The 22,384-nt window shown below is 38.0% G+C and overlaps 1 protein-coding gene across 1 annotated transcript in view; it reads left to right on the forward strand.

The window, feature by feature from the left end:
* SCIN (scinderin) overlaps positions 1–22,384 on the forward strand; it is a 76,215-nt gene that overhangs the window by 23,169 nt on the left and 30,662 nt on the right. The window contains exon 4 of the mRNA XM_002923815.4: positions 2,949–3,098. Within this exon, the coding sequence (XP_002923861.1) occupies positions 2,949–3,098 (150 nt within the window). The remainder of the gene's footprint in view (positions 1–2,948; positions 3,099–22,384) is intronic.

Genomic DNA, 22,384 nt, shown 5'->3' on the forward strand with positions numbered 1-22,384 from the left:
CAGACCCACTGAGAAAAGAATCATTGGCAAAATCTCACGGGATAAGATAGGACAGACGTCTGAGCCAAGAGCCTAGCTGTACTTAGCAGAGGAGCATGCTGGGCTGCCCTGGGTAATTAGATGTTTCAGATTCTCTGCGAATGCCTGCCAACTGCGCTGTGCGCAAGGCCGCCATCAGGGGTTCTCATCCTGAGTTGAATGCTAGAATCATCCAGGGAGCATTCAAAAAACAGCGCTGCTCAGAACACACCTGACTGTCCCTAAGGGTAGTGCTCAGGTTTCTGTATTTTTAAATATCACTTTTCTGTGCCACCACCTGATTTTAATGCACAGTGATCGGCGTTGACTAATTGTTGGGGTCCATTTGTTTTCGCTCTGTGTAATTGCTGACCTAAGCATAGTATTCAAATTGATTCCAAATGTGAGTCTCATAGTCAGATGCCCAGATGTAGAAAAGAAATTAGAGAGGAAACAGCAGCAGTGCACCATTCTAAAAACGGAAAAGAAATGCCCCTTGACCACGTAGACTAGTTCAGATTCTAGAGTGAAAGGAGTTGCAAGGCATAGTCCTTTTTATTTTACTTCTTATAAAGCCTTGAATTTCTAAAACATATATTTTATTCTCGAAGAGGAATATGGAATAAGGGAATCAGGAACCTGGGGCGGGGGTGAGGGGCCAGAGAGTCTACCCCAGGCTTGTGTGATTCAAAGTTGGGCCTCCAGGGCCTGGAAGAGAGCCCATTTTGGGCCATCAGTAAACTATTTGTGAATGAAGAAATGACTCTGGACTGGAAATGTTTTATCATCAGAGAAAAGAGCCATTCTCTCTATGGATGCTTGGGTACTCTTTTATTTTGCTGTTGTTAATTGATGTGCTCTTTTAAACATTGCAAACACAAGGTCATATGGTCGTTAAGTTGCAGCCTGGGTCTGTCTCCTTCACACTTAACCACTACACTAACCACCTCTCCAAGACGGACTGCACGAACTGTGTGTGGAACCATTTTGAAAGCAAGTGTAGAGCAAATACATTATTATCATTGGATGTCTACATGTCAGTCTCTCCTTGCCAGCTTTCTCTTATTCTTTTCTCTATCCCCAACATCTAGCTCATCACAGGCACTTAATAAATGTGACATTAAAAAAAAAAAAAAGAAAAAAAAAACTACTAGATAAAAATTGAAGGCTCTCTTTCTGCGTATATTTGCCTCTCTCCATCTGTTATAACTGTGTATCTTTAAAAATCTTTTTTTGCAAACACAGAAACGGAACTTATGTTTCTGTTTCCACCTAAATGGACCTATATTATTCTGTAGCTTTATTTTATTCTTGATGGTGTACCTTGAATGATTTTCTGTGTCGGTATTTAAACACTTTTCTCAGTTTTCAGGCATTGAAGAATAGTCTGCAATCTCCATATAACAACATTTACACAGCCATTGACCTACTGATGGACATTTGTGACTTTTTTGTTTTCTTTGTTTTTGTAAACCATATTTGACTAGTATGGATTCCTAGAAATAGAATTTCCTGATCCTAAAAGCACATGTAATTTCTTGATACGATCCCAAACTTCCCTCAGAAAAAGACTGTCAGTTTATACAACCCAAATAGAATGTGATAATGCCTATTCCCACACCCCCACCAAGCCTAGGCACCATTAAATTTTTCTTTCTTTCATTAAAACCATACTTAATGGAGAAAATGATATTTTATTATTAGTTTACATTTGTATCTATATCTTTTGAACACTGTACCCAAGTCTAAAATATACAATATTTTATTTTATTTTTTTTTAAAGATTTTATTTATTTATTCAACAGAGATAGAGACAGCCAGCGAGAGAGGGAACACAAGCAAGGGGAGTGGGAGAGGAAGAAGCAGGCTCATAGCGGAGGAGCCTGATGTGGGGCTCGATCCCATAACGTCGGGATCACGCCCTGAGCCGAAGGCAGACGCTTAACCGCTGTGCCACTCAGGCGCCCCTAAAATATACAATATTTTAATCTAAGTAGCAGCTAATATAATCTGTTGACTTTAGAATACATCAAACTGTCATTCTATATGTATTTTTATAAATTTCTATGTTAAAATATAACTTTGATATTAAGTATCTGTTTTTTTCTCTATATCATAATTATATATAACTATTATCCTATTATAGAACATTTAATGTCTTCCCAATGCCTCACTAATATAATTATATAGCAATAAAAACCCTTGTACATATGGTTTCTTCCTAATCTTTATGAATAATTTATTAGGATGAATTCCAGATAGTGATATTACTGGGTCAAAGGTTTTAATTCTTTTTATGGCTTTTGATAAGATTCATTGAATTGCTTTACAAAAGCATTAGATCAATTTTATAACCATCAAGAGCACATTACTAAACAGATTCTTTATTACCTTTCTGAAATATGGTAAAATTATTATTTTATATTTAGGTAATACAAGTTTCATAAATTGTAATTAGTGGATATACACAAAGTATGGTGAGATATATACTTATATTTTCCATTTTTAAAAAATGGCTACTTTATAATGCTAACTGAAAGCAACAGGATACAAAATGAGGCATAAGAATGTAAAATTAGGGGCGCCTGGGTGGCTCAGTTGCCAAGCGTCTGCCTTTGGCCCAGGGCGTGATCCCAGGGTCCTGAATTGAGCCCTGCATCGGGCTCCCTGCTCTGCTGGGAGCCTGCTTCTTCCTCTCCCGTTCCCCCTGCTTGTGTTCCCTCTCTTGCTGGCTGTCTCTCTCTCTGTCAAATAAATAAATAAAATCTTTAAAAAAAAGTATGTAAAATTATATATACCTCAAGAATATATAAGTTCCATTTTATTTTTTATATCTTTTTGTTTTTTCCTAATACTTAGAGTGAGTATTACAACAGGGCTAAATGTTCTCCACATATTTCTGGGTCAAAAGATCTGTCTCTTTCTTTTAGGAAATTTACCAATGGTGTGGTTCCTCGTGCAACAAATATGAACGTCTGAAGGCAAGCCAGGTTGCCATTGGCATTCGGGACAATGAAAGAAAAGGAAGATCTCAACTAATTGTGGTGGAAGAAGGAAGTGAGCCATCAGAGCTCGCAAAGGTATTGTGATTGTGTTGTTTTTAAAGGTTTACCTACTGTAAGTGGCGTGTGTGTGTGTGTGTGTGTGTGTGTCTGTTAGTTTTAACAAATTCTCTAATACTGGGCCTAGGCTAAGATTAGCTAAGAGAAAACACCAGGGTTATCTAAGTCTGTAAGATACAGAGAAAATGGAAAGTCATGACTCTTTTCTTTCACCATTGGTATGACTACCAGAGGAAGCTCTGACTCCATCTTCTGTTGTATAGGCGGACAGATGGGTAACACTTAGGCATTGACTGTAAGAATGTATTTTGGAAGGAAAATAATAGTTTATTCATGTGGGATTCTGAATATATATATATATATATATACCAAAAGAAAAATATATCAATATTTTAAATATTTTAATCATTTTAAACAAAGAATTCTTGGCAAGACCCTTATGATTTTAGTATAGTTGTTAAATTAATTTAAAAATTATCTCCACAGCTCTTTATACCTTTGTTATTTACTTAACAATTATAGCAGTCTTGGACATTTAGTTGTGACCAGTTTTTCCCCTTTAAGAAAACTGCAGTGAGTGCCTAAGTATATATATTTTGTATTTTCCCTTAAGATTATGAGTCAAGGGTATAATCATATTCAGGTGTCTTGATACATGTTGATACATTGATTCCCATAAGTTCAATCCACAATATTTATTGAACCCCTATGGTATGTCAGGCACTAAATGTTTATACCAATGTTTGTTCCCTCATGACTTTGGAGAACCCTATCAAGATTTACTGTTGTAATAATACCATTTTGAATCTTCCTGCATTTAATAGTAGCAGGTGGTATCTCTGTGAGTTTTTATTTCTTGGGATAGTACACATTTTCCTCAATAATGTTAGCTATCTGCACTCAAGTTTTTCTAACAACTGTCTTGTAAACATGTTTTTAATAATTTTGATTTAGAGCAGTTTCACGCATTAGAGTTACTTGATGTAATAATAGCCTACATAGTCCAGTGATCAAAAATTATATGGGATAATTTTATTGTCATAATGTCTTTAAACTTTATTATTTTAATAACCACCGAACACAGACTTTCATGTTAATGATGTTTTAGAAATGTCTTTTATTCAGTGGGAAAATGTTCATGGTCAAATCCTGAGAAAAAAGGCAGGATATAAAATTTTATATACAATAATATCTTAATGTATAAGTTTATATGTAGGTATCTAGCTATATATTTGTATATGAAATATTGCCAATATTACCAATATTGTCTTTGACTCTTGGGATATGGCTCCTCATTATTTTTTTCTTCATTTGTCCTTGCATTTTCAAAATTTATTATAATAGGTGTGTATTCCTTTTATTATTATTTTTTATTTTTTCATGTGTTTTCCTATTATAATCGAGGGGAAAGGCCAACTAGAAACAAACAAAGTAAAATTAGGGATTAACTTGGTTTTCAATAGTCATAATGACATTGCTAATAAATTAGACTTTGAAAACTATTCAAAACAATTTCTTGAACTTTTAATATTTTCTCAAGGCCTCTGTTCTAGAGATGTAATCATCATTTAAGTCTTCCAGATTTCATATTTGGAAGCAAAAATCTATAAATAAGATGTATTTCTAATTGATTGTAATGTCTCGTTTCAATAACTGTGCTTTGCTGCGAGTGGACCCAGGACCAGGATTTGTCCTGGTGGAGTAGTGAAGGGGGTGCTCTGTTAACTATCAGACTAGCTTCTCTTCTGTCATCTTGGGTCCCAAGTAAGTCCCTTAACCTCTGTTGTCTCAGGGTTAGACAGAGTGGCTTCTAAGTTTCCTTTAGTTTCCAATGGTCTGTGATCCCACCTTGTCTCTCGGGCAGTTTCTGTGTTTAATTACCACATAGTCTGTAGTCTGTACCAGGAAGTGAAGCCACAGGCTGAGGGCCCAAACTGTGCGTGTATACATTTGCTTGCTTATTGGATTTCATTTAGAGTTTTGAGGGGAAAAAAGGTTAAGCAGTGAATTAATACTTTAATTATTACATTACACTGTTAAAGGTAAAAAGAAAATGTAAACCTGAAGAGAAAAATTTTTAAATATAATTTCAATTTTAAAATATTAGTGATAGAGATAAGGGACATGATGCTTAATGTCAAATGTGATGTTTATGTGTTAGGGGATTATCATTTTTTTGGTTTTTAAAATGTTCTAGGAAACACCTACCTTGCTTTCTTTTCAGAGTATTCAGTGTATAGTGCATTATATTTGACAGCTCTCATTTACACAGTGACTTTTCACTTTTCTTTCTTTTAAAAAGCATTTGTTGGGCTCTTTGTTTTCACAAATGTTTTGTAGCCTGGTTAAATAATTATTTAAATAGTTGTTTGATGAATTAATTATGTACTTATAATAAACTGGTTTGACTTTCTAGGCTCTCTTAGTATTGTACCCAAAATGATAAAATTCAAAGAGGTCATGAACTTGTTTGGAAAAAATTACTTTATTTTCACCAACTCTTAATGAAAATTTTCTCCAGTTATGAATATAGTTGACAAACCAGTAGCATGAGCAGAATCCGTGACTTTTCAGATCACATTATAGTTATTTATACATAACTTTAAAATGTTATTTGTGTTTATCACTGCTTGGTAGTTATGGTAGCTATTAGATCTGCTGTTCAATAATATTATATAATGAGTAAATGAAGAAGCTCTTATGGTACTTTATCACATTTAGAAAATACATTTTGATAGCTATATTCCAATATAACAGGTTTCCATTTTAATACTTTGTATTTTATTTTATGCATTAGAAAGTATTTATCTTAGGGGCGCCTGGGTGGCACAGCGGTTAAGCGTCTGCCTTCAGCTCAGGGCGTGATCCCGGCATTCTGGGATCGAGCCCCACATCAGGCTCCTCCGCTATGAGCCTGCTTCTTCCTCTCCCACTCCCCCTGCTTGTGTTCCCTCTCTCGCTGGCTGTCTCTATCTCTGTCGAATAAATAAATAAAATCTTTAAAAAAAAAAAAAAAAAAAGAAAGTATTTATCTTAGAAGGGGCACATAGACTTCGAAGTTATCCCAAGTGGTTTCTATTACACATTCACAAAAGATTTCCTTGTTGAAGACAATGGAATGTCATTTCTTTTTCTGAGACTCTAATGCAACGATTGATATTGCTAGAGAAGGACTCCAAAAATCTAAAATTCTCTTAAAATATCTTTTAAAACTGTCCTTTTAGGTGATTCATTTTTAATAAGACTCTTTTAAAGTTATTTATCTTCAAAAACTTCCTACACTAGCATTTACAATTATTATAGACTTTATAAGTTTTTTTTTTTTCCCACAGGACGCCAAAGTCGGGATTTATTGTTGTGATTTAGGCTAGCAGATTCTGGGTTTCTGGGGGCACCATTCTGCAGGGCTGGAACATAGGTCAGGGCGAAAAGCAGCTAGGGCAGCCCTGACACCAGGCTCCGTGCTGATGCTGCATTCTATACTTCTGGTGAGGCTAGGATTTTCCACGGGCCTTAGGTCTTGGAAGGTAGAGACTGTTTGGGACACTCAGGGCATGGAGAGGCTGAAGGACTGGGGTAGGCAGGTGACCAGAAATCTGGATAGGAGTATTGTAAAGGAGGGACTGGAATCCCCCCCCCCCAACACCAGGTCCCTAAGTAGGACGGCCTCTACGGCCTGGGTTCTTTCAGGACCCCATCATTTGATTCTGTAGGTGAGGAAGTACCCAGGTCAGTTGATAACACACAGGCTCTGTGCCCTTGCTATCTGCACACATACACAGAATGACGTCAGTCCAGGGTCCAATGAGCAATGCAGATGGCCAAGGTTGGGAACGGTTGGCCCTGCACAGAGGAGGTGGGTACAGCCAACAGAGGGGCGGGGGGAGAGGAAAGGCATTCCAGGCCCAGAGAATGGTAGCAGCAGAACTTGGAGGAGAGAATTAACCTGCAGAATGAGGAGGAGGGATACAAGTGAGGAAGAGGAGGCAGTTGGACCTGGCTAGTCATGGAAGTTAATAATCCACTGCCCGCAGGGAGATGGCAGAAAAGGGAGTAAAAATATTACAGGGAGTTTGTAAGCAAATGCTATATTGCTGAACTGTTGTTAGCTTTCTCGCTTTTATCAAAACACTAAGGCTCCCTGGAAAGTCATGCACAATCATTGTTTAGGAATCTGGACACAAAGAAAAAAAAATGGAAGGAAAGTTGGAATATCATGTTACATCTCAGTTAATAAGTGGTTATTGTGCACTGGGTTCGTTCCCAATGAAGCTCAGAAACTGCTTATTTTATCGTCTGATTGAGATAAGCACACACTAGATCAAGACAGAGAAAGTGGGAGCAGGTAGTGAGGATGCACAAACACCAGAAAGCTTAGTTGGATACCACCATTATTGAAAGCCTTCTCACGATGAAATTCATGTATTTTAGACTGTATGACAATAGCATTTGGCTAGATTAACCCCCAAAGGTTAATCCCAACATAGGACTTGTATTCATCTTATTATAAGTCATAATGGACACCTTGAAAATAAAATAATCCTTTTAGTCATTCTCTTGGCAAGTTGATTGGATATGTACGATGTGCCTATCTGGGTATCTTGTAAGTAAAATCTAGAGTTGAATAGCAAAAATATTTTTTTTAAAGATTTTATTTATTTATTTGACAGAGATAGAGACAGCCAGTGAGAGAGGGAACACAAGCAGGGGGAATGGGAGAGAAAGAAGCAGGCTCATAGCAGAGGAGCCTGATGTGGGGCTCGATCCCATAACCCCGGGATCACACCCTGAGCCGAAGGCAGATGCTTAACCGCTGTGCCACCCAGGCGCCCCCAAAAATATTTTTTAAATTACTCTTTAGAGATGTCTATTTAGGCTAAAAATAACATTTATGTTTTGGGGTATCTGGGTGGCTCAGTCAGTTAAGCATCTGCCTTTGGCTCAGGTCGTGATCCCAGGGTCCTAGGATTGAGCCCCACATCAGGCTCCTTGCTCATCGGGGAGTCTGCTTCTTCCTCTCCCTCTGTCCCTCCCCCTGCTTGTGCTCTCTCTCTCCCTCAAATAAATAATAAATAAAAATCTTTAATAAAAAATAAATTAAATAAAATTTATATGTTATCACTACCATGCTAAGTTCCTTGAGAGAAGGCACTACACTGCCTTTATATCTGTGTCACCTTTACAGCTCTAACTCATTGCTCATTCATATTTGGATAATTGATACAATTAACTGTGAGCTACATGGTACCAGAAACCCATTACATTTGTTTCTCTGTTTTCTAGAGGATAGTAGGACCTCTTAAAAAACTTTCCTATTTTTTAGATAATAGTGTTGGTGAAGATTAAAAAAAAAAAAAAGAGCCATACTATTGATTGCTTTAAAATCAACTGCATTTATATAAGAGCAGTTGGTGTGGAGATAAGGACAATTCATATCTTCTGCTAGTCTTCTATCTGCAGGCAGATAGCTACAACTAACCTTTTGGAAAGTCGTAACTGAATCTTGGGCTTATTTATATTTACTGCAATACCTTCCCACAGATTAGGCTGCATGTACTCCAGGTGAAAGCATATAGCACAGTAAGAAATAGGTAACTGGTGTCTAAAACTTTTCATTCTATGATAAAAATGCATGCTTGCCAGAGCTGTAGTTGGATACCCGTATCTGTAGAATCCTCCCTCCCAGGTCGGGTCACTGCCCCACTTAGTGTCCAGCGACCACAAAAACCCACTTCTCTCGCTGTCTAGCACACAACAGTGCTGTCCACTGGTCTTGACCATTTTGCTTGGCTGTGACCCGCAGTCCCGGCGCTGCCCCCCTTCTCATCACTAGATTAAAAGTGAACATGCCCCATGGACTCCAAGGAACTACACAGTGTAGAGCTTCATTTTTGAAATCACCTAATATATTTGTCTTATTCTTCCCCCCAAACTTAACATCAAAAGGCTGTGCACATTACTAATGCTTCCCAAGTTCTAATATAATTTACATTTACAGAAGAGTCAAACCAGAAGTGATTTTGAACATTTAACAACCTAAGCATTGAAATAGTCATACTTCATCATGTAAAGTAAGATTAAGAAAGAAAAAAATTGGAATTTGGAAATTTAGAAGTCTGTCAACATTCTTTAACGTTTCTTTGTGGAAATGCTTGTTTCACAGCATAATCTTGGGTTTATTGGATTTATATGGGATTGCATTTTAATCTTTTAACTTAAATATTATTGTATGCTAAACCAAGATGATCATTTTGACCATGATGCTCTAGCGAGTGGGAGAGACTATTTTCTGGGGATAATCTTTGATTAGATAAATCAATCCCCATTTCTTATAGAATAATATCAAATGAATCTTAGAAGTTCCAAAAACAGAAATGGAGAGCTGTTTTGAAAATCCCCCTCATGACCATTTTGGAACAATGAGTATACAGTATTTTTTAACGGGTCTAAAAATTTATAGAAAATAACGCAAGAATAAAAATCACATTGCTTTTTAGCATCTGGGAGCAAGCATGGGTATTGTGAGACCTGGGGTAAATGTAAGACCTAGGGTTGTTTTGTAGGTTTGTAATAGCTACACACACACATACAAATGACTCAGTAAACTATTTTCTGTTGCCTTCTTATTGATTTCATTGTTAGGCACAACTCTGTACTTCGTAAGGGCAGAAATTTGAGTAGCTTGAGATATTAATTCAGTCAATAGACACAGTAAACACTTTGACACTAAGGGACAAAGATTTTGTCAGAGAAAACACTTCTCCTGTGTGCTGTCCGAGTAGCTTTAGCTTCCTTGTTTATCCCTCCTTTATTTGCCAGGGTCTTTTTGTAAATTCTTGGGAAATTGAACAATGTCTTAATTTGTAATTTCCCATTCTTGGAGCGTGGTATCTGGGACATAGGTGCTCATCAGTATTCATTGTCTGAAATAACATTATTATGCCAGCCATAGAGAGAGAAGAGGTCCATTTATGGGCTTACCCATTCAAAGACTTTTAAGTTAAAAGGATTCAAACTATTTGCCACTCTCTCTAGTTTAGTCCTGCCTAGAAAGTATCAGAGGATCAGAAAATAGGAATCTTTCCTTTCCTTCTCTCTGTTGCATTATAATTAAATCATTTTCTCCATTTTGTTTTACAACCAGGATTCTCAAAATCCAAAGAATTACAGTGACAAGTAGCACATGCCACATGGTTATAACGCTTTCAAGACCATTGCTATAGCTCTTTTCTTTTTTTGTGTGGTATAGCTAATTTTATCTACCATTTACTGATAGTTCACTACATGCTAGGCACTGTTTGAGGCAGCATTCATCGTTGTCATTTATTTTATTGAATCTTTTATTTGTATTTCTAGTATTTAATTCAGGTACTCATTTTGTTCTTTGCCAGTTCATCGAGTGGGGGAAGTTCAAATATTCTTTTTTTTTTTTTAAGATTTATTTATTTGAGAGAGAGAGAGAGGGAGAGCCCGCACACACATGTGCATGAGTAGGGGGAGGGGCAGAGGGAGAGGATGAACCTCAAGCTGACTCCCCACTGAGCATGGAGCCTGATGTGGGGCTTCATCCCAGGACCCTGAGATTGTGACCCGAGCCGAAACCAGCAATTGAGTGCTCAACTGTCTGAGCCACCCAGGCATCCCAGGAAGTTGAAGTATTCTGAACAAAGATAAGAAATACAGTAACAGTATAGTTAACCATATGCTGTGATATAGTATTTCAAATAATTTTCCCCTTTGTCACACCAAAGTTCAACACGAAGACTTGCGACCTTACTGATCAGGTGTCACTTTTATTTAATGAACCCAAATTAATACCACATGGCAGTCATTTCTGAATGCGGTAATTTTTCCTTTAGTTTGTGGCTGAAGTGAGGGAATAGTGTGATAAGACCTGTATATAAGATAGATAGTACAATTCTAGGACAGATGGACTATATAGAAGGATAGATCTTTGTCCCCACAAAGTCCATATTGGAATTGATAAACTAGTTTAAACATTAAACTAGAATGGCAAGTTTCATTTTCTTTTATTATTCCTCATGTTTGTTACAATATTAGTGATACTGTATAATAAAAGAACTAACAGTACAAGTATATTTTCTTTCAGGAATTTTAGGACAATTTCATCTTATCCTGATATATAGATGTAAATATATGTGTGTGAATATATAAACATATATGTGTAATCTCTATAAATACGCATATACATATTTATTTATAAAAATGATTTTAAGGTGACTTTGTCAGGAAAGCATGGTTCATTCAGGTAAATACAGTATATTTTCAGGGGAAACCAAGAGGCTATCCTCAGTTCTGTGTATAACATTCTACTAATCAGGAAAAAAGTACTAACATACTGTTAAAAAATATTAAAATATTTAAGTACCTGCATGGAGACAAACAAGAGCCATGCAAATATACAGGGAAATGAAGTCTTATGCCATGCATAGTGGAGAAATTAAATATCTGTGCTCAATGTCAATGAATGCTGGCAACTGAAAAGCAAACCAAAACTGAATATAGATTTTAACGAAGTCTGACAAAGTGCATGTGGACAAGACAAATATGTCAGCTGAAACCACTTCAAAGCAAGCAGCAGATGCACTACAATTAAATATCAGTTGCTGTGGTATTCACTGTCGTGAAGCTCTATTGCTATGTGGTGACTTAATTTCTCTCATCTTGCTGTCCAGCAGGCGTAAAGTCAAGTGGCTCACTGGCAGGCTGAATTTTCCTTGTGTTCTTTTAATCTTTCTAGTTGCACTTTCTTTATATCATACAAGTACTTCTTATCATTAAACCAGAAATTCCATCACCTAAGAAAAAATTTGTGACAGTTGTTTTTTGTTTTGTTTTTTGCCGTAGAGGCGGTAACAACAGCCACTGTCATGGCAACCAGCCAGTGCCTACCATGTGACGGGCATTCTTCTCTGGGCTTTACAAGAATGAGCTCATTTAGTTCTTACCACAGCCCCAGGAAGTGGATACATCTGTTACCCCCTGTCTTGGTTTGTGTTCCTCCAAAAGCCAACTCTATACGAGGACTTGGGGGGCACGTGTTTGTTTGGAAGATGATCCTGGAAGCAGCAAATAGGAGTAAAGTGAGGCAACACTTTGTAAATAAGTAGTTTACTGCTATGGGGCACTAGGGATTAGTGCCGGAGGGACCCTATGAGAAACTCTGGAACACCCTTTCAGAATCAGCCCATAGGTGGTTAAGGTTGCTGCAGGATTTAGCCAATAATTCTCATCCTTCATGGGTTGAGGGTCACTCCTTGGGTGTTAACTCCCCAGATTTCCAGCCTTCCCTGTGTGTGGATACAGTACAGCTCGGTGGCCAGATAAGGCCATCAGACCTTGAAGAAATTATCCCCAGATGACCTCTGAGGTAGACCAAGGTGAGGTGGGCAGAGCACCGATGGGGTTCGTATACCGTCATTTTACAGATGAAGGAAGTCAGTCATGGAGAAGTTGCCTAGCTTGCCCAGTGGAAAATGGGGATGGGAGAGTGGCGACTCCCCAGGCAGTCTTCATTACAGGGCAACCATCTTAAGCATACAGAGAGATGGGAATCCCATTTGCTGTGAAGTTATCTTAGAACTTCAAGAATTACGCCACATGCTTTTGACGATCATACCAATTTTCTGTATTCCATATCATAATACCTTTAGTAATGTTTGTACTCAGCCTGGCTTGTCCCTTTGTTTCATATCTCTCACTGTCGGCATAAAACCTTTCATCCTGACTATGGAGGGTAATACAGGGTAATTGGGGTAGACATTTTCTTGGAAGGAAAATACATTTTTTAATGTGAGTATAAAAAGTATGGAAATATTTTTCAAGCACCTTCCAGAGTATATGAAAGCCATTTTGAGTTTGCGCGGTTAAATTTTGGTGTTGGGAAATTTTCTGAATTATGTAGATGGAGAGCATAACTCTCCTGCCATAAAACTTGGCTTAATCTGATTAAAGGAAATTTATAAATCAGGTTTGTTTACCCCTCCCTAAAGGGATAGAAGGAGATAAAATGAAATAAATCTGTGTAAATATGTGCATATGTGTATATGGTGATAAGGGACAATGAGAAACTACTCCTAGAGGTTTGTTTAGCTCATGTTCTCACAGTAGGGGTGCCCTCTGTAGGTCTTAGTCTTCTTGTCATCTCAAAAGAAGAACCTGGAGAAGAAAGGCAGTTTCTTTTTCTCCATTCCTCCCCTCACCCAACCAATAGTAGTTTTCTTCTGGTAATCTCCAAAGTTGGTGAAAATGAGCAGTAAGTGATGAGGGGAGAGGCCCAGAGGCATTGTTAGAGAGCCAGTCTTGAGAGAAGGAGGGTGCTCCTCTCTGGACAAGATACACTCTCTACACATCCCGGAATTTGAGAATCCTTAACGCTATTTTCATGTATTTAGGGTTGAAAACAAATGGAATGTGTCCTCCCACTTCCTCTACCTGTCCATGAGTGTAATAACTGGCGGATCACGTTAAACTTCCTCACTGAATTTGGAAGCAACCTCAGAATCTCCCTGCAGACTGCCCCAGCAGCCTCCCATATTTAGCAAGGACGGGTGAAACCTATTTAGCATCTCTGCACTGAAAGTCAGCTCACTGAGGACAGGGGCCACAGCTTACTTATTAATCATTATAGCCCCAACTCTTTCCTATGGTGTTGATATATCATAGACACTCCATACATCAACCTTACTGATCGATAAACTGTAACCGATGTGTGCTGACTCACCAAGATCAGGTCATACGTACAGGACTAAATGAGGAGATATGATTGAAACACATGGGTAGACCAGAGAATCTGCTTTATAACCAAGGACTAATGGCATCCTACATACCTCAATTGTGGAGAAACTTCAAAGAAGAGAAGAGATTACTCTCTTATTTTCCTTCTCAGCATTATTAATTATTCCCTTGCTGATTCAAGGAGATTTTTCTTCAGGTTTTGCTTGAAGAGGGATATTAGATTTGTCTTCGTCTTGTAGTTTTAAGTCTAAGATATAAGACTTTGACAAGGGTACACTATCAAGACATAGAAACTACTTAATGACATTACTAGATTGAGACATTAACAAGTAATTAGTGAATAAGTAAACGTAAGTCCACAGGAAGGTGTGTGGCAAGAAGTTCAGTGGTTAAATCATCATGCAAAGTATCAGAGGAGTGATTGGCAAGGTCATACCAAGGAGAGAGAATGACCCTTTAAACAAGGCAAGTTTCATTCAATGTATATAAGGGTGGAGAAAGGATTAGACCTGACTTTTCTGGAGTTCTCACAATGTGCCGGGTATAGTGACAGTCACTTCACATACATTATTTCACTTAATCATCATGATGATTGTGAATGGTATTAATTATTAGACCATTTTAAGTGTGGAAACAAGGTCACAGAGTCACCCAATAGTAGGTCCATCCAGCTCAGAGTGCCAGATCCTACCAAATGAGGACTGTGAAGAAGAAAGGGGTGATGGTCATTGTGAAACATACAGATTAGAAACTCCAGAGGCAAACAATGGGAGTGTCTATTCAAGCACTAATCAGGTAGAAATGTCCAAATGGGTTTGTGGCCTTACAAAAAAAAATGAATGATTTCCAGAAAAGGCAGGTAAAATCTTTACCTGAGATTTGCTCTGGGGCAGCCTCCTGACTGCCAGGCCATGACAATTTGTTCTAGGGAGGGGTTCCCTGAGAAGCTATTTGAACATCAGAAATGTTTGGCAGACCTGTCCTGATGGTTGAAAAGGATGAACCAGGTTAATATAGCTGATGCCACCAAAAACTTGAATATATCGCAGAACCAGGCCCAGAGGGCTTTGAAAATACAAAAGTGGCAGGGCCTCAATCAGAATTTGGGGCTCAGATTCAGACTTTAGTAGTCATTATCATAACTTCCCAGAGGGTTCTAACATGTAGCCAGTTAAGACAACTGCTTTAATTTAATAAGTTGGCATTCTGGCTTATGTATTTTAATAATGTGTGAGTTAGCCTTTTCCATGTTATAGTATCTTGTAAGTTAGCTTTCCATAATAAAATAACTTGTAAATTTATTCTCCATATTATAATAACTTAGGAGTTGACTTTCTTGTGAGTTGGACCCTCTAAATCTAATCTCTAATATGGTGATGTTACTGTCACACTGAGGATCAGACCTGCATCATGGTGAGTTCTCCAAGGCCACAGTGGTCCCTGAGCCCTCTATAGCTACACTGTCAAATACAGCATTGTCAGACACAATGGCTATTTAAATTCTGATTTAAGTTAGTTAAAATTAATTAAATGAAAAATCTGGTTACTGTGTTACACTAGCCACATATCAGGTGCTCAGTAGTTGCAGGTAGCTAATGACTACCATATTGGGCGAGACAGAGATGGAATATTTCAGTTACAGAAGATTCTATTGGACAGTCCTGGCCCAGATTATTAAATAACCAAACCTCTCTTGCAGACTCGTATTCACTTTATCCTTTTATCCAAACATGGACTTGACATGTTTTCTCTCAGTCTAAAATATCTTTACCCACTATTTGATATATTAAGTTACCCTTTTTATTTGATTTATCAGTAATGGGATAGAGGTATTTCAAAGGCGGGGAAGCACACACTGAGATCAGGAGAGCAAATGTTGGAAGATTAGGTGGAACTAGCTAAATGGGGTCACAGGTTTTCTCAGAATTGCCTGTAATTTTATATCTCTGTATGTCTTTCCTGATATCAAATATTTGTCTGACCTAGGCCATAAAATTCCTGGAAGCAAGAAAATAAACCATAACAGAGCTATATTTCACCTTTATAATTTGTATCTATTCACCATATGTTAACAATTGACAGATTTTTTTTTTCCAGTTAGGGAAAGGAAATAAGACAGAAGAATTTCTAGGTAATTAAAATGCTAGCCCTTAGGACCTGAGAGTTTCCTTTGTTTTTGGTGAGAGTGGAAAGAGCCATGCATACTAAAGTGATGCGGGTAAGAAGACTGTGAGGTCTCCTTTGCTGTGGGGAGCACTGCGGTGGGAGTTGGAAGGCTTGGGGTTTGTGTCCTTGCTTTATTCTTTATAAGACTTGCACTTCAGGCAAAACTCCTAACTTCTCTCATCCTCATTTTCCTGATCTGTCAAGCTGAAATCACAGTTGAGAACCATATAAGACCCTCTATGTTAAATGCTTTGGGGACTTGACACCAACTTGGAACGTTTTCATCCAGAGTGATCTGGAGTCTTGAGTTAGGTATTGTCCTTCGTCCAGAACACATATTATCCTTTCTTTTCTTACTAGGCATTTTGATCAGAGAACAGAAGGTCTACTTTGGCATGGAACAAAATTATATTTCCACAAATTTCCAACCCCTCTAATGTACTTAGTGTCTTAAGTTGTTAAACATTTCCATTATGTTACCGACAAACAGAGAGAAGATAGAGATATTCTCATTTTTCTACCCATATCACACCTGTAACAAAATAGCACCTATGACCTTTGGAATCACTTAATTTCTAGCTGAAAAATTAAGGCCCCTTTGTCACTGGTGGCCACTTCTAGGTCTTTACATTAACAAAAGTTTCTCTGATCAAAATGCCTAGAGCATTTAGGAATCCATCAAGAATAGTTACTATGCTTTGATGAAGTGAACAGGGAAGCCTAAGGGAGAAGCCTAAGGTAGATTTTAAGTTAAAAGGGAGTTATAATTACTCCATTTGAAGTAATGAAATGCCAGCTGTTTCCATTGGGGAGAGAAAATAAATACAAAAACAAGAGGTCAGTATTTTTTATTTAATAAAAGCTTTTACAGTTTTATTTAAAAAAGACAAATATCTGTTTGTTATTGAAATTTTGTGAAATATACATAGTCACAATAGAGAAAAAATATATCCCCAAGTCCCACCTTTTGAGGAAAAAATAACTAAATACTTTCTAATCTTTGTTTTCCTGTATGTATCTCTGCTTTCACAAGAAAGAGTTCATATTGTAGATAATGCCTTGCAAGCTAAATTTATACTTAAATATTATGAACATTTTCCTGACCATCACATAATTTTTATAATATTTTAATGTCTGTATAGTTTTCCCTTTTGTCAATACAGCCTCATTTATTTAATGAGTCCCTTTCATGTTAGACATTTACGTGGTTTGCATTTTTTAATATTATAAAATGCTGTGATGTATTTATTAGGTTGACTCTTCGCATGCATTTTAATCATTTCCTTGGAATAAACTGCTAGAATAGAATTATTGGGTTTCTATTACCTACTTCTAGGCACTTCCAAGAATTTGCCTTCTCACCAGAGAGTGCTTGGTAGAAAGCATAATCTTTTCCAGCATTGGATGTTGTCAGTTGTCTCCTAACTTGCAACAATTTTATGGGTAAAGAAGTATTATTGCTTAATTTTACATTCCTTGGTAGCGCTCTCAGGTTGGTTGAACACTGTCATATCTTATTTGAAGGGCTGTTTGCTCACATGACACCCTGATGTGATGGGAGACCTTCCCTCCGTCAGCCTTTGATGCCCACAGCATGGGCAGAGCCGCTAGGAAGGGGAGTGGAGAGAGGATTTGGGGAGAGATGAGAACAGCTGTGGAGGGAAGAGGGCGAAACGCTATCACTGTATTAACTAGTTTGTGTGAGGTGCAGTAGACATGCTAGTATTGCTGTCATCAGAAAGGGAGAACTAAGAGTGTTCCCTGTATAATCTTTGCTGCGAGACACCTTCTGCTTTATCTCCAGAGACAAGGCCTACACAATTAAGACCTTTTTGAAGTGCCCACAGACGCACACAGCATGCTAGTTAAGGGCACCCACTCTGGAGCCAGAGTTCAAATCTTGACTTTGTCAGTTGTTGTAAGCTGAGTGGGGAAGTTACTTAGTCTGTTTCTTGAGGCATAAAATGGAATAGTAACAGTGCCCAGTTGACATGACGAAGAAATGACTTAATAAATCTAGTGTTCTTAGACTTGTATCTGGTAAGTAGGGATATGTAAGCATATTTTATTTTTTTATTTATTTTAATTTCTATTTTTTGAGAGAGAGCACACAAGAGTGGGGGGAGGGGCAGAGGGAGAGAGAGAATCCAAAGCAGACTCCACACTCAGGGTGGAGGCCAATGCAACACTCAGTCTCACAACCCTGAGATCATGACCTGAGGGGAAAGCAAGAGATAGCCGCTTAACCAACTGAGCCACCCAGGCGCCTCTGGAAGCATCTTTTACACAAAATTTATAAAGTCCCTGGCATGGCACACAGTAGCACTTGAGAAGGGTTAGCTGAACACATGTAATACACAATAAAAGGCAATAAATATGTAAACAGAGTTCAATACATGTGGTTTAGACAAGAGGGTACTAGGCGTCAAAAGGTGTTTTCAAACAAATACAATCATGACTCTCATACCAATATAAAATAACCATATCGAAGATTTTATTTAAGTCATTCATTAATAAGAAAACTAGTAAAAGGCACCTGGGTGTCTCAGGTCATGATGCCGGGTCCTGGGGTCAAGCTCTACGTCAGGCTCCCTGCTCAGTGGGGAGTCTGCTTCTCCCTCTTTTTCTGCCCCTCTTCCCTGCTCATGCTCTCTTTCTCTCTATCTCTCAAATAAGTAAGTAAAATCTTTTTAAAAAATAAGAGAACTAGTAATATAATTGGTTTGAAGAAGAATCCAAAGAACAGACAAGTGAATAGGTGATCAGTGTTGAGATGAATTTGCTGATAAATGCAGAGCTGGTGTCTTCTCCAGGGCAGAAATTAGTTTTATCTCCACCAGACAAAATTCCTGTGCATCTCTGTGGATAAAATCATTTGCTGCTATCAATCTTCTACTGAATTATAAAACAACTCAAAGAAAGGGAAAGAAAATAACTTAATGGTATCAGATCACCAAAGGGGCCCCTAGACACTATCCTCGGAAAGAATCTTTTTGTCTGTTTCCAAGACTTTCCTAGTTTGCCTTGATTTAGGGAATATTTCAGAATATTTCAGAATAATTATTCTGAAAATTACCAAAGGGCACCTGGGTGGCTCAGTCGGCTAGGCAGCCAACTCTTGATTTTGGCCCACATCATGATCTCAGGGTCATGAGATCAAGTCCTGGGTTGGGCTCTATGCTGGGCATGGAGCCTGCTGAAGATTCTCTTTCTTTCTCCCTCTACTGCTCCCTCCGCTCCTCCCACCCCATTCTCCCACTCCCTAAAAAAATAAAAAATAAAAATACAAAATACAAAAATTAAAAAAATTACTGAAATTATGGCATTGAAGGGATCTGTGAATTTAAGAATCTAAGAATTTAAGCCTCAACATTTTGCAGTTCTCCTCTTTGAACATCAGTGAGCTTTTCTGTAAAATGAGGATAACAGTATCTCCCTCATGGGATCTCATATAAAGATGAAACAATATGTGTCCAAAGCTCCTGACACAGCATGTGACTCATAGCAGACATTCAATAAGCAACTATTCCTGGGCTAATTATAAATAGCTGAACCAACCAAAGAATCATTGCTCCATTTTCTTCTACCACAGGCAGTCAACCTAGATAGAAGTTACATACAGCACTCAGGAGAGCTCTGCAGAAGGCAAGGGTGTGCCTCCCACAAGGGACACTAAAAACATCAGCTTGGTGAGAGAAGGGAGGTGGTAGAGAATGCTGAGAAATAGTGCAGGGTCGGTAACATCCAGCCTCTGAAGGGGCTTTGAAATCCAGACAGAAGGTTTGGGTCTGTCAGTAAGCAGCCAGTTCAGCATCATCTGGAATGCAATTTCCTGGGCCTCACCCCAGACCTAATGACTTAGTAGCTGGCCGTTGAGATGGTTTATTTTATCGGGTTACCCAGATGTTGCTTAAGTATGTTGAACTTGAAGAGTCGCTGGAGCAGATATAGGATATAAGCCTTTTTCTGGAGTCATAGTCTTGAAACTTAGGAGTAAAGTGAAATGAGGGGCCTTCCAGCCAGTGTACAGGATAACTTTTCTGGATGAAAAAATGAGGTGAGCCTGAAGGCAGGAGGGAGCCGACAAGAGTAGGTGTAACCCATCGCTCAGGTGATAAGGGACTTCACTAAGGTGGGAATTAAGGTGACTACGAACATTATTATAAAGAAGTAGAATTTAATGACCACGTCGGTAGGAGATTCAATATGGAGGACGGGCAGTATTCAGAACTGACCTCCTGACTTTAAGTCCAGGTGAATAGAATAGAAATTCACTGACACAAATGGAAAATTGAGAATGGTCAGGTTTGTGGAAAGCTAGGTTCAGTTTGTAGCATGTTAAAGGATGATGATACTTTTAAGTGGAAATTTACAGAGAGTAATTGAAGGAAGGGGAGGGGTGGGGAGACTCTAAGCTTGAGTGACAGGTCTTGGCTAGAACAATAGATGAAATTTTTAAGAAACATCCTCAGATAAGCCTTCTCTGTTTCCCTTCCTCTTTAAAGTTTATTTAATTTTTTAAGATTTTATTTATTTGAGAGAGAGAGAGAAAGAGCACAAGTCCGGGAACAAGCAGAGGCAGAGGTAGAAAAGCAGGCTCCCAGCTGAGCAGGGAGCCTGATGCAGGGCTCAATCCCAGGACCCTGATATCATAACCTGAGCAGAAGGCAAACACTTACCGAAGTCAGCCACCCAGGCGCCACTCCCTTCCTCTTTAAATTGCCAAAATATATGTTCTTTCACACACCAAGGATTACATGAGTTAAATGCTAATCACTTGACAAACCTAAAATGAGTGTTTAAAATTTAGGCATTATCCTACCTGTAAAAAAAAAAGAAAAGAAAAGAAAAGCTGTATTTATGGTTTATTTCAAAGATTGACAGGGCCCCTGGGTGGCGCAGTCGTTAAGCATCTGCCTTTGGCTCAGGGCGTGATCCCAGTGCTCTGGGATCGAGCCCCGAGTCAGGCTCCTCCGCTGAGAGCCTGCTTCTTCCTCTCCCACTCCCCCTGCTTGTGTTCCCTCTCTCCCTGGCTGTCTCTCTTTGTCAAATAAATAAATAAAATCTTTAAAAAAAAATCGAAATGTATGGCATAGTTCACAAAGAGAATATGTTTAGTTATTTTCCTCTTTCTAGACAAGATGTAAAGTCCTTAAGGTTTGGGAAGATATTTAGAAACTCATTTGCATACCCCAGTGAGGTATTTGGTAAATGCTTATTTGTTGAACTGAATTTTAAAATGATTCTCGGGAATACCGGACAATATACAGCATCCCCCTACCCCCACAGTTAAGCCTGTTTCTGGTGAATTCCGTGGGTTCAATTCCCAACTGTGCTACAGTCCTTTGAGAGGCTAATTAAGCGCCTTGGATCCTATGGGAATTGTCTGAAAATTAAAAGTTAGAGTGTGCCCCAAATCTCAGACTCACTTGGCCCACTGGGAATCTGCCAAGTGCTAGATAAATCCTCAACCCAAATTGTTGATTCCAAACTACTGTCTTGGTTAGAGTAGAATCACAAAAGGGTATATAAGGCAACTTTTGCTGCCCTTAGAAGATATACATACTTCTAGCACAGTAAAGCTGTTTTAAAAACACACCTTTGATTCCAAGTGTTTTAATTTTTGTCTTGGTCCTACTTTAATAAAAAAGAAAAACTGTATTTTATAATAATTTCGTATGTACAATAATTAAAATGTTTTATTGATCACTGTGTTAACAAAAAGATGAGCACGTTCCCAGAGAAAATAACTTCTTTAAAGGGTTTTGAAACTCTAGGCGGTACCCATACTTGAACAAGGATTAGAATTTATATACATTTTTATTGTTGCCTGGTATTTGGCAGTATGTATTTTCACACAATGTATTATAGTGAACATAAAACACGTTATGCAAAGAATTTCATTGTATATGAAATATTTATTGAGTCTAAATGAATACCTTCTTTGCATGTTCTAAACTTGAATTTGTGCTTATGTTATTATAAAAGTCACATTGTTTAGCGTAAGTTTTTATTTTTTTCCTGTCCTTAACATTCTATATTTGTGTCATTTAATTTAATCAAGTTGCTATATATATCTCTCTTTTTGTGATTGTAGTGTGTAGAAAATCAAAACAGATTTAAATGTACTTTCTACTAATGCTTTATGTACTTGAACTTTGGGATTGTATCATATATGCAGAAAACAAATACATTCATTTATTCATCTGATAGTTACTTATGGAGCATCTCTTATGCTCCAGATACTGTTCCTAGTGCCAATATACAGTAGGAAATATAGCATCATGCAGTCAAGAATTTGCCCTTTATCTAATGTTAATGGTACTCTACCCCCAAATAGAAATTTGATCCAAGATTTTTGTAATTAAACCTATAGATTG

The sequence above is a fragment of the Ailuropoda melanoleuca genome, chromosome 1, assembly GCF_002007445.2.
Source record: "Ailuropoda melanoleuca isolate Jingjing chromosome 1, ASM200744v2, whole genome shotgun sequence".
Lineage (NCBI taxonomy): Eukaryota > Metazoa > Chordata > Mammalia > Carnivora > Ursidae > Ailuropoda > Ailuropoda melanoleuca.